This window comes from Miniopterus schreibersii (genome assembly GCF_964146895.1).
Source record: "Miniopterus schreibersii genome assembly, chromosome: 12".
Classification (NCBI taxonomy): domain Eukaryota; kingdom Metazoa; phylum Chordata; class Mammalia; order Chiroptera; family Miniopteridae; genus Miniopterus; species Miniopterus schreibersii.
Window position 1 is genome coordinate 10,399,143 of NC_138112.1, and position 14,707 is coordinate 10,413,849.

General features: G+C 53.5%; 1 protein-coding gene across 2 annotated transcripts in view; it reads left to right on the forward strand.

Moving 5' to 3' along the window:
• The window catches only part of RDX (radixin), a 74,627-nt gene extending 71,226 nt beyond the window's left edge, over positions 1–3,401 (forward strand). Inside the window, exons 15-16 of one of the 2 annotated variants that reach the window (XM_081154758.1) lie at positions 187–283; positions 2,841–3,401. In XM_081154758.1, the coding sequence (XP_081010884.1) occupies positions 187–253 (67 nt within the window). In that variant the 3' untranslated portion in view covers positions 254–283; positions 2,841–3,401. Of the gene's footprint in view, positions 1–186; positions 301–2,840 lie in introns of both variants that reach the window. The other variant, XM_081154757.1, reaches the window with a different exon arrangement.
• The last annotated feature ends 11,306 nt before the right edge of the window (positions 3,402–14,707 follow it).

Consider the following 14,707-nt stretch of genomic DNA (forward strand, 5'->3'; position numbering starts at 1 on the left):
TTGTAATAATGGACATTCAAAAGCGGGTTAAAGGAAAAGTTAAAGCTTAAGAAGGTTACGTTGGCCTTTGGTTCCCAGGGGCCTACCAGCCCGGGGGCGAGGCCCTCCCGGCATCCCGTACTGTTCGGCCTCCTTCTGTGCTCTTTTGCTAACTGTTTTCTAACCTCTTGATGTCTCTTTTGAAAGGTGGGGACCCAAACTGTATGCCTTCTTCCAGATGCGGTCTTGCCAGAGCAGCATAAAGCAAATGTAACGGTTAGGAGGAAGGCCCCGCCCTCCCGAGGTAAGTCAAGGGGCGCTGTGGCCAGGCCCGCCGCCTGCCCGTTAGACCGGCCACATCTGTCCGCCACCACGTCCGGGTTCTCAGTCGAAGGGCTGACTCAGAGCCACCCCTACCGTTACGGCGTCGAATCCCAACCCTCCAAACTTGGCCTCAGCTCTTTACATCTTCCTCTAGTTTAGTAACTTTGAGGTCGGGTGGTTTATTAAGTTGAGATTTGGCCTGTACTCCTGGTGGACTGACCGGACCTGCTGCGGCCGGCTGCTCTCTCCGTGAGACTCGGGGAGCATCGTAGTGCAAGCTCACGCACATGGCACGTGAGCTGCTGTTAGGGTTATTTTTTATTTTAAAAAATATTTAGATATACTGAATGAAGGGCTGCACATGCATATTGAGTAGAGTAATTCCAGAACTAGCTCATAAACCAGATTAGTAGTATGAATTGATTTCAATTTGGAAATATTTAAAAATCATGGATCAACAGGATGACCATGGGAACAGCTTGTTTTACAATTCCTTAATTTCTTTGGCAGTCTGTTCTGACCACCCCATTTCTAAATAAAACCACAGCGATGCAGTCTTGTAGATCTTGAGGTTCATTTGGGTTCCTCCAGCTTGCTGATAAGCCTCCCAACGCTCTGTAAACTCAACTCTAGCTATATGTGAATATATTTGATACAATATTTTAAGATCAATAAATGTCAGTTATACAATAAGATTTTTAAGATTTTTTTTTATGTGACACAAAAAGGGGTCATATATGTTTGCTTCAGGTGGGGGATTTTTAGAAATGATTTGCTTCTTTGGCCTTGAATTTTGGATTGCTTGGAAATGAAGGTCCCATAAGAATCTGTGACCTTCCATGACATCACCAGACACTTCATTGTTTCAAATCCCCTGGGGGTGCCTGTGACATACCCATCACCATTCACTCTCACTCGTTTTGAAGGGGGTGGAGCGATTGTGAATTCATGTAACCCAGTTAGTCTTAGTCCTGATATCTGAGCTAAAATCCTTGGTTCAAGCACCTTCTTAATGTTCCATAGATCACCACAAACAATTCTTAGCTATTCATCTTGATTTTTTAATTTTTTAAATTTTTATAAGAGTTTATTTGAGCCAAACTGACAGCATATGCTGGGGAGCAGCTTCTTTTATGAATTTGAAATGAAGGAGTGAAAGTAAGGAAGATTATTTGGAGGTGGGAGAAAACAAGGCGGGGATCAGATTATAACATAGTTCACAATTATGTGGTCTCTTGAAGGGTGTTTATGGCTTATTTCAAAGATGTGTTAACCGAGATGCACAGAAACAAGGACATTTGGGGCGTGACTACCCACCATGTCCATTTAGAAATTCACAACCAGATCACTCCGTTTATCCATCTTCAGACCATTTCTTCCAAGGCAGGAACGTATGTGACTCTTTCCATTTCGCTTGCTGATTGGTAAATCCCCCAAATTAAAATTTGCCTGATGTTTTACAGTTTTTCCTCATTGACTTTTATCCGTTAATGTTTTTGCTTTTTTAGAGCAAAGCCTTCAAGTGAGTTTGACTCTGTGCTATTGTCGTCAGAAGTAGGAAAATAAATTTTCTGAATGACTCACTGGGAAGGTCAAGATCAAATGACAGAGATTTTGAATCACCGGAGATTAATTTATCAGAGGATCACGGAATTGGCGATCACCACCTCCTTCAGCTTGAAATGTCACCTAGTTGGCAGCCTCAGCAGTGCTGGGCCCCTCCATCCACAATTGATCCTAATGTTACTGACCCAAGAAAAAGGGCAGGGACTTCTGAGTGGTTTTCTGGTCTTTCTCCCCCAGGCTTCAGGGTTTCCTGCCTCAAACTCTCATCCTGCCTTCTATGGCCTGTGGGATTATGGTAGTGAGGGGGCATCTATAGCCATGGACGAGCCAGAGCTGGCTGGTTTCTTCAGGGCTAGAAAGCCCTGCAGCCTCAGGTACCAGGCTGTGTCCAGATTATTCATCAGCCCCGAAGACCTCTGGGCATCTGGCATAGTCAGGCCACAGGCCTCTTGCTCTCAACCTCCAGGCCTTGTCCTCTCTCCGAGGCACTGGGCTCGTGTTAGCTCTGGCTGTTAGAGCTAAAGACACTCTCTCCTCGACCCCTGTAGTGGGACGTGGCCTGTCGTCAGTCAGACGGAGCTGGGCACACATGCCCCACAGGCTGCTCGGCAACCTCTCTTGGGATTCACGTCGCACAGGTTTATGCGACTGTGATGTGAAAGGGAGTGTGTTTATACCGTGATCTCATGTCCACATCCTAATTCCGGATCTGAAGGCTGCAAGATCTATTTTAGGTTCCCTTTGAGACCAGACATAATTCTAGCCTGGCTGAGCTCAGAGGGGAGTGGAACCACCCCCACGGCCTTCATAGTTCGATAGCAAACTCAACCATGGCTCAAGGCTCCTTAGGACACGCGGAAAGGTTCTCAGGGTCGTGCCCATTTCAACCCTCTTATGGTAATATTAGAGTTTCATCTTCTTCCTACCTAACCTTCCTGTTCACTTTCTGTGTTTTCCATGTCTTCATGCAGGTCCCTGGCACCTGACACATGGTGAACTTTAGGATAAAGACCTACCAAGATATGCCCGATGTTCTGAATGTGAATGTCCCCCAAAGTCCTGAATCTCAGCTGGAACCAGGCCGACACGTGTTCCCGAAACCAGGGCTCTTGCCGATGGCTCTCTCCACATCTGTTTCCTGTTGGTTTCCCCTTTCTTGCAATCCTGTCTCTCTCCACAACCCTGTCGACTGCCTTTCCTGGGGACAGGCCTTGGAAAGGTGGGCCGGGCCTGGGGGTTCTGCATTGCACCTGCAGTCCCGAGCCAGCGCCCACTGCATCCCACCTCCGAGGCACCGTCCCCCAGACTTGCCGGAAGGCACCCGCTTCTGAGAGCCCACTTTTTCTCTGCATGACTAGCTTGTAAGGAGAGATCTATGGAGAGAATTTCCAAGAACTTCCCATGTTTTCAGCAGCTCTGATTACTTACGCACATCTGTGCAATCTGGAGAGATTGATGCAACATTCCTCTTCCTGTCTGGGCTGTTTGTATAATTGTATATAAATGTAGCAATAAATATATTCTACCATCAGTGGGGGTATTACTGTCCGCTTGATTCTGCATCGTGACGGTAAGCGGTGAGTGTCACCTTCTCAAGGAACGGTCCTGCTGCCCCATCTCGGGTTCTCACCTTCTCCCATGTCACAGTGTTAGCCTGGAGTTGGCCGGTGTTTGGAGAAAGAAGGTTGGGGAGTCGGGTGGCAGAGCTGGGGCCTGAAGCAGCATGATTAATTCACTAGGTGGCACTATTCCTGGCACTCGAGGTGGCTTGAATGTCCAAGGTCTGAAGCTCAGAGGACTGGGTGACGGTTTGCGCCATGAGTCAGCTATTTTAGGGTCATTCTTAGATCCTTCAGGGATATATTTCTCTGTGATTATATGGCAGGTACCTGCCTGCCAGGCACAAAGATACCCCTTAAAGATTTTCAGAAAAACACACACAAAATATGCCAATGTGATATTTGATGTTTTTCAAAGATAGGAAGTCCGGCTGTTTTAGAAGCAGTGTACACATAAGCAAATCACCTTTTCATTTGGTAGAAATAATGTTCTTTGTCTAATATCAAGGAATATTTGTTCCCAAAGTGGTCTCGTAATTTATTTGAAGTCCTTAGTTATCAGGCATTTTGTTCACTTAAAAAATACTTTTGTTGTGGTTTCTTACCAAACTGCTGTTTCTCGTGTCTCTCCTTTATAAGTGGAAGTCGGTGGAAAACATTCTGCCGCAAGACCTGGGAACACAGAGGAGCTGGAAGCTGGGTGTCCCATGGCAGGGGTTCGAGGGCAGCCCTCGAAACACTAGACCGGAAGCGCTTGACAAAATCACCTGTTGAGCCCTTTGAGCCCTGGTCGGGGAGCTATCTGAAGGATCCATCGTGCCAGGTCTCTTCTCACTTTCACCTTTTAATAGAACCACCAGGGAACCTGAGGCTCCGGGTCAAAGATAAAGAGGCGAAGGGTGGGCTGCTGCCTCCATGGCAAACTCCCTTGGGACACCGCTTGACAAACCCTTCTCCACGTAGACGCTTCTGGCCAGGACTGGGGATGGAGGGAGACATTATTTAAAAAGATTCGTGACAAATGATCAGTTGTTTCTGGCTGTAGTGTGGTACAGGATAAGCCCAGTTAAGGATAATGCTACATAAACACCAGCCCATCAGCTTGTCTGTGGAGCTGGGAGGGCTTCGGCCTGTGGCTGAGACCTGCGCGTGGGTTGTGTTTCTGCAGCTGATGAGAGGTGAGGCCAGGACACTCCGCTCCAGCTCTCTGGGCCTCTGATTCGTCTGCTGGAAAATGAGGCACTTGGACAAAATAATTTTGTTTTTTAAATTTATTGTTGAGAGTATTACAGGTGTCCCATTTTCCCCCCTAATTGATCCCCTCCACTTCACTCCCACCCCCTTCCCAGGCCTTCACCCAGTTATTGACTGTGTCCATGGGTTTTGCTTACATGCATATAACTCCTTTGGTTAATCTCTTTCTACCCTCCACCCCTCTTCCCTCTTTCCTCTGAAATATGATCGTCTGTTGCATGCGTCAATGTCCCTTGATCTATTTAGTTCGTCAGATTCTTTTGTTCATTAGCTTCTTCTTAAAGAAGACCCTTCAACATTTCCTGTAGTGCTGGTTTGGTGGTGATGAACTCCTTTAGCTTTTCCTTAGCTGTGAAGCTCTTTATCTGACCTTCAATTCTAAATGATAGCTTTGCTGGGTAGAGCAATCTTGGTTGTAGTTCCATGTTTTCCATCACTTTGAATATTTCTTGCCACTCCCTTCTGGCCTGCAAGGTTTCTGTTGAGAAATCAGCTGACAGTCGTATGGGTGCTCCCTTGTAGGTAACTAACTGCTTTTCTCTTGCTGCTTTTAAGATTCTCTCTTTGTCTTTAACCTTTGGCATTTTAATGATGATGTGTCTTGCTGTGGGCCTCTTTGGGTTCCTCTTGTTTAGGACCCTCTGTACTTCCTGGACTTGTAAGTCTATTTCTTTCCCCAGGTAGGAGAAGTTTTCTGTAATTACTTTTTCAAATAGGTTTTCAATTCCTAGGTCTCTTTCTTCCCCTTCTGCACCCCAATAATATGAATGTGGGGCCTCTTGAAGTTGTCCCAGGGGCTTCTTATACTATTTTCATATTTCTGGATTCTTTTTGCTCTTCTGGTTGGGTGTTTTTGTTTCCTCATGTTCCAAATTGCTGATTTGATTCTCAGCGTCCCCTACTCTGCTGTTGATTCCCTGTCAATTATTCTTCATTTCAGTTCCTGTAGCCTTCATTTCAAATTGGTACTTTATTATGTTATCGATTTTCTGTTATTTCCCTAATAGTCTGCTTATAAACATCCTTATAAACAAAATTCTGAACCCTGTATCTGTTAGCTTGCTTGGATCTATTTCATTTAGTTCCTCATCTAGAGATTTCTTCTGTTCTTTCCTTTGTGACATGTTTCTTTGCCTCCGCATTTTGGCTGCTTCCAGGTGTTTCTTTCTATGTATTAGGTAGAGCTGCTATGTTTCCTGGAATTTGTAGAGTGGCTTGGTGTAGTAGGTGTCCTGTAGGGTCCGGTGGCTCAGCCTCCCCAGTCACCTGAGCTGGGCCTCCTAGGTGCTCCCCTGTGTGGGCTGTGTGCACTGTCCTGTTGTAGTTGAGCCTTGGTTGCTGTTGGCGTCCCTGGGAGGAACTGACCCCCAGGCCAATCAGCTGTGAGGACCAGCTGCAACTACAGCCAAAGAGCTGCTGTGCTGGAGACACCCCTATGGGGCAGGATTTACTTCAGTGGAGCTTTGGTGTTCACCAGGTGCGCCCCTTGAGTGTGTCACTCGTGGATGTGGTAGGGTTGTAATCCAGCGTGGTGGGGTCTGACCACCAGGTGCACTGTCTCTGGGGCCTCCCAGGAGGTGCAAAGTCAGCCTGTGCCAGTGCCTTGCCCAGGGCCACCCAGCATGAGCTACATAGCAAACCGTAGCTGGCTGCTACTTGTGCTGGGCTTGGAGGTGCCCAGGAGAGGCCCAGCTGTGAGCCAGTGCAGCTGCTGCTAGTGCCAGGCCTGGGGCCACTTATCAAGCCATGTGGGGAAGGCTGCTGCTTGTTTGAGAGATTTTAGGAAAGTCCTAAGCCTGAGGCTCCAGAGGCCACTTGCACAGAAAAGCCCCTGGAAATGGCCTGGGTGAGCTGCAGGTGGGGAGGGGCGGGGCCTCCGGGAATCACGGGGCGGGGCCAAAGGCGGGAGTCAGGTGCTGGCGACTCAAACATGGCGCCTGCCCGCCGGCTGTGTGCGGGGAGGACTCGCCACAGGAGCCATGGCCTCCGCCAGCCCTTCTGCCCGGGAGGAAGCCGCCCCTCCGCCTCTCGCCCGGATCTCAGGCAGGTTAGTTCCTCCCGAGTGTCCCGGGTCCTTTCCGGCTGCTCCCGGCGCTGGGCTCCGAGGGAGCGTCCGCGTGAGTCCGTGCCGGGCCCTTGAGAGGAGAGCCTGGGGCTCCCACAGCCTCTGGGACCCTCAGCCACAGTCCCCGCTGGTTTCACTCTCGGAGGTTGTGGGGACGTCTCTGGAGCCCTGGGCTGGGGGCCTGCTGTGGGGCTGGGACCCCTCCCTCCTCTGGGAAACCTCCGCCGCTGAGATTCCCTCCGGGGTTTACCCGCGGCACTGGGTGTGGGCCCGCGGCCACGTCTCCGATTCGGCCCGACCCGCCCGCGTCTGCGCCCCTCCTGCTGGTCTCGGTGCTTCTTCAGGTCCCTGGTTGTGGGGCTTCTGTGCAGCCAGATCTCAGGAGGCTGAGAGTGATGGTGGTTCTGTGTTTAGTTGTAATGTTGATGTGGTTGCGGGAGGCGGCGGGTGCAGCTGTGACCTACGCGCCATCTTGTTTCCTCTCACGAAATGATTTCTAAGATTATTTTTGTTCCTGGGATCACCCCAACTTTGGGAAAGGGAAGGGAAGGGAGCAGTGTACCTTTTAATTCTGAAGAGGAAGGGCGGGGTGGCGAACGTGGGGAACTGAGAGGCAGAAGAGGGGTAGGAAGGTCCCTGAGTTTCAGGCGCTAAGACGCAGTGAGATGCCGACCCCCCAAAGCAGCGCCTGGCCCACCCCCTGGGAGACCCTGTGCTCAGCTTTGCCCCTCTCATCCTACCCACTGGGTTTCTTCCCGGCTCCCTCCCGCAGAGGGCAGAAAGACTGCCACCTACACTTGCCGCTGGGACAGACAGGTGGACGCTGAAGCCTCAAAATAAGCCACTTTCCTTCGTGAGCCGCCCAGCCCACCACCGGGGCAGAGCCCTGAAGAGCCCCCCCCGCCCCGGCCCTTGTACCATGTTGGACGTCAGTCCTGGTCAAGCAGGCAGAGCTGACGGAGGTGTAGCAACGAGGGGGAAAAACCAATCCCTTCCACTCACTCATAACCCGCACCCCCCCTTGCGGAACACGCCGGTGGGGGCGTTTCCCCTGCGGGGTGGACACACACGGGGCACCCCCGCCCTCCTGTCGGGCAGGTGGCTGCAGCCTGACCCTGCGAGGAGCTGAGGACCAGCGGCCTCCCCTTTCCCTGCGGGAGCTGGCCGTCCGCAGGGAGCACAGATCGGGGCCGGCTCCTCCGTGGCTTAGTTCTGCAGAGGCAGGCCGGGCTCCCACACGGAGGGCACGTCTGTCTAGTTTGGGGTTCAGTATTAGTAAGGGAGCTGCTTGGGTATAAGCCCGCATTCGCCAGGACCAGCTTCTGTCAGCCATCAAGGTCTATGGCCTTCACCTGCTTTATTTGCTGTAATTCCCAACTGATTTAGCACAGTGGCTCTCGATTTAAGGTGCATGGGAACCACCCTGCGGATTTAAGACCCCGATGCCTCCCCGCCCAGAGTGCCTGAGTCCCAGGCCAGGGTCCCAGGTGAGGCTGTGGGCTGCGACTGCGGCCCGGGGACACACTAACAGGCCCGGAGCCCTGGCGGGGAGGAGGAGCCCTGCCGTCGGTCCCCTGGGACTCGGGACTGAATGTTCTCAGGGCCGTCTGAGTCAGCTGCGTGTCCTTCGGGAAACTGGTCAGCATGAGTAACTCTACAAATCAATGTCCTCTCCTAGCCCACGGCCTTGGGGAGGCACATGGTTATGGATTATACTCATTTCTGGTCTCAGGAGAACAGCAGCGAAACCAGCGCCAGCCACCAGTCAGCCCTGAATGACACTTGGAAAGCAGCCTCCCAGGGACGGTGCCGCCCAGAGAGCCTGGCAGAGCGCCCTGCACCGTGAAGCTTGGTGGGGCTTCGCAGCAGCCGTGAAGCTCGAGCCCTGTACACGCTTTTCATTGAGATACAAAACACAAACATTTGCAGATTAGTGGGCAGAATCTCCAGGGACCGAAAGCCCGAGTGGAATCGGCACCAGGCCAGAAAGAGAGCGTCTTCCCCAAAGTCCCCGTGCTTTCCTCAGTGACCCTCCTCCCCGGGTCAGGTGGAGCTGGGTTCTCACGGGGGAGGAGCGGCTCGCCTTCGGTACTTCCTGTAAATGCAGTGCTCAGCTCGTACTCTAGTGTCTGGTTTTACTCAACAAACTCCTGAGTTCCTAACAATCACCGTCACCCAGTCGCCCTGCCGCCCACCCCACTGAGCTGCGCTCAGGCCTCTGCTCTGGGGCTGGGCCGCCTGCTGCGTCCCTCCACGGAGGGGCTCTTCCTACAGCCCCCCTGCCCCTTCGCTGTCAACAGCTGGACCTCCCACGCCCGGCCTGCCTTCAAGCTTCCCCCAGCGTCAGGTTTCCATTAGTCAGGGTAGACAGGCTGTTGGTCCCCACCACGCCCACAACCCAGAGGCTCATAACGTTGGGGATGTTTTGCTTCTGCCGGTAAAACCTGGGGGACCAAGTTTCCTGGTACTGTGTGGAACATGTGGTCACCGGGCACCACTGCAGGGGCACAGAGGCCACTGCAGCCCACAGGGCCTTCCCGCCGCCGGGGCCCAGGAGCCACACTGCTCTCGTCTCATCCTCCACTCATCAGAAGTCTCGCACGGCCTTGCTCAGCCACAGGGCCCGGGACACGCAGGGGACTGCTTGGTGGGCATCCTTGTCTCTGCCCACCGACTTTCTTAAAACCAGAGCATGACCCCCTTTGCGCTTTGAGAAAGAAACCTGAGTAGTGTCCTCAACCTCCTCCCAGCCTCAAAAATATAGCAGACAGTGTGCCCAGGGGCTTCTCACCCAAGGCCCCTCACAGGGCACAGGCCTGCACCACCGCAGGCCGCCTCTGGGAGGCACTGCAGGCCGGGAAGTGTGGGCCCCAGAGCTCTTGTACCCCGAACCTCCCCCATTCCTTTAGCACTGCTTTTTTTCTGGTTTTCCGGTTGAACAAAGGTGAAGGTAACTCAGGTTACAGGGAGTGAGTCATCACTCTTCCCGGTCCTCATGGGGAACAGAGCTCTGTGGCCAGAAAGTGAGACTCGGTCTAATGCCAACTCTCATTTTCTGCTGTGTGACTTTCAACAAGTTGTTAACCTCTCTGGACTTTAGTTTCTACCAGTAAAATAATAAATTGATTTCTATAACATATTTTTTCTCCTTAAACAGAGAAGCTGTAGGTGCTCAGAACCCATTTTCGGTTCCCTTTGTTTTAATTAACGCAGCAACGCTGCTCAGGTGTCCTGTTCTCCTGGGCAGTCTGTTCACTTTGTCCTGAGGGAAACTGTGCCAGAAGGGGCCCTAACTGACAAGTGCAGAGCCTGCCAGCGTGGCTCAGTGGTTGAGCTTCAACCTAGGATCCAGGAGATCGCAATTCGATTCTCGGTCAGGGCACATGCCCAGGTTATGGCTCGATCCCCAGTGGAGGGCGTGCAGGAGGCAGCCGATCAATGACTCTCATCATTGATGTTTCTATCTCTCTCTCCCTCTCCCTTCCTCTCAATGAAATCAATAAAGATATATTAAAAAGAAAAAGAACAAGTGCAGAGACTTTGGTACAAGTTCTGAAACACAGGGTCACCTGAGAGAACACTACTCTTGTATTCATTCATTGGAAAGCTCTTTAGGACCCTCCCCTGTGTCCTTGGCACTGCTGTCAGGATGGGTGGTCGGAAAGGACCCCTGTCCTTCTGGAGCTGCGGCATCTTCCCCTTGGGGTGGTGCTGGGCATGGCCTGGCGGTGTTCATGGGTCCTCGCTCGCTGATGATTTGAGGCAGAGTGCGAGGCTGATAATTCAGCAGAATTAGAAGTTGCGGCATTTTGCTCCGAGGAGGCTGCTCATGCGGTGAGCCCAGTGCTGCGTCGGCCTTCTCTGTGCTCTGGCCTGGTCCTGAGACCAGCCAGGGAAGTCGAGGCGGGCTTTGAGGGGGACAGGATGGGCCCAGAGTCTATGATGGCCACATAACTAAGCGCTTATATCCGAATCCTCAGGAATTGACTCCTGGGTGTGCCCTGGGCCTAGGCCGGGTGTGAGGCGACTAACAATGTCTGGGAGTAAACACGGCCCTTTTCTCCAGGCTGCTCCTGGGCGGGGCTGGTTAGAAGGGACTCTGCCCTCCGGCATCTCAGCTGGGGTGGGCGGTAGCCGGGGCACAGCTGCGGCCTTTCCTTGCTCTGCTGGGAGATGACAGCTCAGCTCTGGAAGGCGCAGCCCAGGTCCTGACTCTGCCCATTCCCACCTCCGGGAAAACCCTTCAAACCCACCCACCACAGGGCCCAGGGCCAAGGCCCCATTCCTGGCCAAGCCCAGAGGCTCCCCCACCCCGGCCTCCTGCCCGCCCAAGACAGGGCAGCTGGAGGTACTAGGGAGGGGCCAACCTGGGGTAGCTCATGACCTCGGAGGAGGGTTGGGACCCACCGCCTGGGTCCCAGCCACCACCCGGGGGTGCTCACTCGGGCGGATGCAGACACATTCCAGAGGAGCTTTGTTCATTCATCATGTATGTGAAGAACAAACAAATCGTTCCAGTCCCTGCCTTGTGGGGTTCCCGCTTCCCGCCGAGGGACTTGAGCAAACGAGCCACGCGTGTCGGGAGGTGAGAGGCTGGGGTTGCGGTTTTATAACTGGTGGTCAGGAAGCTTCGTGGACAGGGCGACACTGGAGTGGAGACCTGCAGAGGTGAGGGAAGGATGGGTGCACGCCCCTGGAGCGGCAAAAGGAGGCACAGGACATGACAGACGTGCCCTGAGAGGGCAGGGCGTAGAGCACGTTGAAGAAGCCGCCGGAAGGCCAGGAAAGGGAGCCACAGCCCACGGAGCAGAGCCGGGAATCACCTTCGCCAGGCGGTCACGGTGCCGCTTGCTGCCCAGCTGAAATGGCCTCGGGGAGCAGGGCGACAGGTAGGATGAGACTGGCCGTTAGGGAGGTGACAGGAGAGCCTGTTGGCAGGGGATGCTTCCTTCAGGTCTGGCCTTGCGAGGCGGGAAGGTTCTGAGAGGTGGAGCAAAGGAGGCGTGAGCCCAGGCCCAAAGCCGGAGCTAACAAGGCCAGGACGCGGCCCGACCTGGCGCAGAGGATGGCGCGCCGAAGCGTAGAAGAGAAGGAGCTCTCACCCTGTGCGACCGCGTGGAGGGACCTGCAGAGCAGTGTGCCAAGTGGAACGAGCCGGGCAGAGAAAGGCAAACAGCACATGACCTCACTCACATGTGGAGCCTAATGAACAAAATAAACTGATGAACAAAATAGAAACGGGCATGGGGACACGGAACAGACTGACGGTGTCGGGGGGGGGGGGGTGGGATGGATGGAAAGGGCGCAGGGATTGACCAGAGAACATGGGCGGGGGGTAAGCGGAGGTGGGCAAAGGGGGGAAAATGGGGACATCTGTAATAGTGTCAACAATTAAAAAAGAGAAAAAATTAGCTGAAGGACACAGTAAATCTACACACCTGGCCTCAAACTTCGCAACTGGACGGCTTCCATGCCGAGCATGCCAAGGCCTAAATGAGAAAGTGTCTCCCAGCCGAGTCTACAACCCCCTGGAGGGTTTTCAGCAGGGGGTTGCCCGACCTTCTTTACAATTTTAAGAGAATATTCTGGTTGCTATGTGGAGGGTGATTTGGGGGGCAGGAGTGGAACTGGGGAGATGAGGCCTTAGTGTTCTAGAGAGAACGCACTGGCCAGGGCAGCGACGGGCACTGCGTTTGCTGGGCAGCTTCTCTGGGCCAGTGTGGTGCATACAGCTACTGCGTGGGGTTGGTTCCTAATTTTACATGTCACGGTGGCCACGTGGCCAAACCCTTGTCCAATTTTAACCCAGTAAAAATCTGGGTTTGATTCGACGTTAGAGGTCTGCCCCCCCCCCCCATCAGCTTTTCTTCCCCTTGCCCACTGAGCTGGTTTTGTTCACTCTCATGGGTTCTCCCCACTGCTGACCCTCCTCTAGTTTTATTGTCCCTTTCGAAATTGTGATCCACCATTTAGTTCCTGCTTTAAAATCTTCAGCATTTTTAGTGGCCTCAGTATTGCCTATTTGCAGGGGCCCCCAAGCCGCAATGTCTTTGGGAGTCAGGCGTGATGACATCCTGGGGTGCCGGTGGGAGCCCCGTGAGAGAGGGTAGGCCCTGGACGGCCGGCAGGGGAAAGCTCGAAGTAGGTGATGCTAACCACTCATTCTCTCCCCGTTTTTCTCTCCTTCAGCTCCTAATTTTGCAACTGCTTATTTAGCAATTGCTAAATGAAATAATGAACCAATCAATCAATCAAAGAAAAAAGTGGAACCCAGCACAGCCACTGCTCGTGGCAGACACTGCTGATTTGGGTGAAGGGAGAGAGACAGCGGGTAGGCGAGCAACTAACCTACACACAGCGTCAGGGCCCAACAGAGGTCTACGTCATGCTAGGAAGCTGGGAAAGCTGCAGGTACAGGGCGGCATTTACGCAGCTCCCAGGATTCTGTTTCTGCTGCTGAGGGGGAGTTGGCCTTATCTCGGGGGAGGAGCCTGCAGGGCGCAGGCTGGGGGGATGGGAGCACTCGCCCCCCATGCTTTGGGAATGGTCGGTGGCCTAGAGTCTGTGGCAGGTTTGGGGGAACAGATGATGCACCTGGGATGTTACTGTGATGGGTGGGCCTTGAAAATTATAATAAGGAACTCTGGCTTCATCGTACAGGCAGTGTGTGTGTGTGGAGGGGGGACAGGGAGTGGGGGTTCAAGGCTTCCAGGAAGTGCATCGTTAAAGGGTGGACTCTGGTTGGGGTACAGGGTGGAGAGAGGATCTGAGGGAGAGAGAAGCGGTGGGGAGACTGGGTAAGAAGTGTTCCCAGAGGCCTGAGTCAGAGCAGTGGGGCGGACATGAGGGGTGAGCGTTGGGTCTATTACGAGGGCTGAGTGGGAGGCTTGGGGAACCCTGTGAGAGGTGTGAGGGAAAGGAGGGGGGTGCTCAGGTCTCCGGGAATTCACGTCTTTCAGCAGCTATTACATGCCAGGCTCTGGTGCCGGACATTTGACACAGATATCTTATTTATTTATACTGGCACTCCTGCAAGGAGGGGAAAGCTTCCCTTTTTAATGGAGGAAGTGGCTGAGCCTCAAGATCAAGGACCTACTCAAGGCCCCCCCGATGGCAATGGGGGCACCAGGTCCCAAGCAGATCTGTCTGGCTCCACAGTTCATGCACTTTCCACGGCGCCCCCCAGTCACCTTCCCCTAACCGCAGGGCTGCTCTAAGCCGAGAGCGGCTGGAACCTCACCTCCTTTGCTCTCTGGCTGGAGCTGGGAAACACCTAGTCTTCTGTATGAGCCCCTGGCTCCTGCACCCAGCTCTCCCTGCTGTAGGGTTTTTCCGCCTTCCCCGAGGCCCTGTGTGCAGTGTTATTGGGATCCATGAGCTTTTGCTTTACAATCTGAAAGAGCCAATGTCTCCCAACATGCATTTCTTTCCCTCTGGAAAGGATGTTAGTTAGCCTCGGAAACACTGGGGCCCTTGGAGGGAGGGTCATAGTGGGCGGAGGGGGGGTGCTGTGACCTGGGGCAGGCAGGGGACCATTACGCAGGAGGCTCAGAGGCTCAGAAGGCCCCTCTGCAAGACAGGCCGCCAGTTAGGACAAGCACGCGCCCCTGGCTCCTTAGCTGGGGAAATAGCTGTGGGGACTGTCCTCTCACTTCTGCTCGGGCCGCTAGGGCCGGTTTCTCTATCCTTGGAGTCATATATGTTTTAGCATCACTAGAGCCTGAGGCTAGATCCCAGTGTCCCCACATCACCCCTTAACCTCCCGCGCTTCCTGCTATGAGTCTGGGAAGTGGCACCAGAAGCCCGTATGTTAAATTCTCATCAGAGGGATGGAGTGGGAGCCTTCAGAGCCAGTTGCCATCTTCCCCTTTCCCCACTGCCATGACCAGGGCTGCCCGGTCATCTCCGTGTCCCCAGGCAACCTCTGGCTGGGGAGGGGGAGGGGCAGAGTGAGAATCCG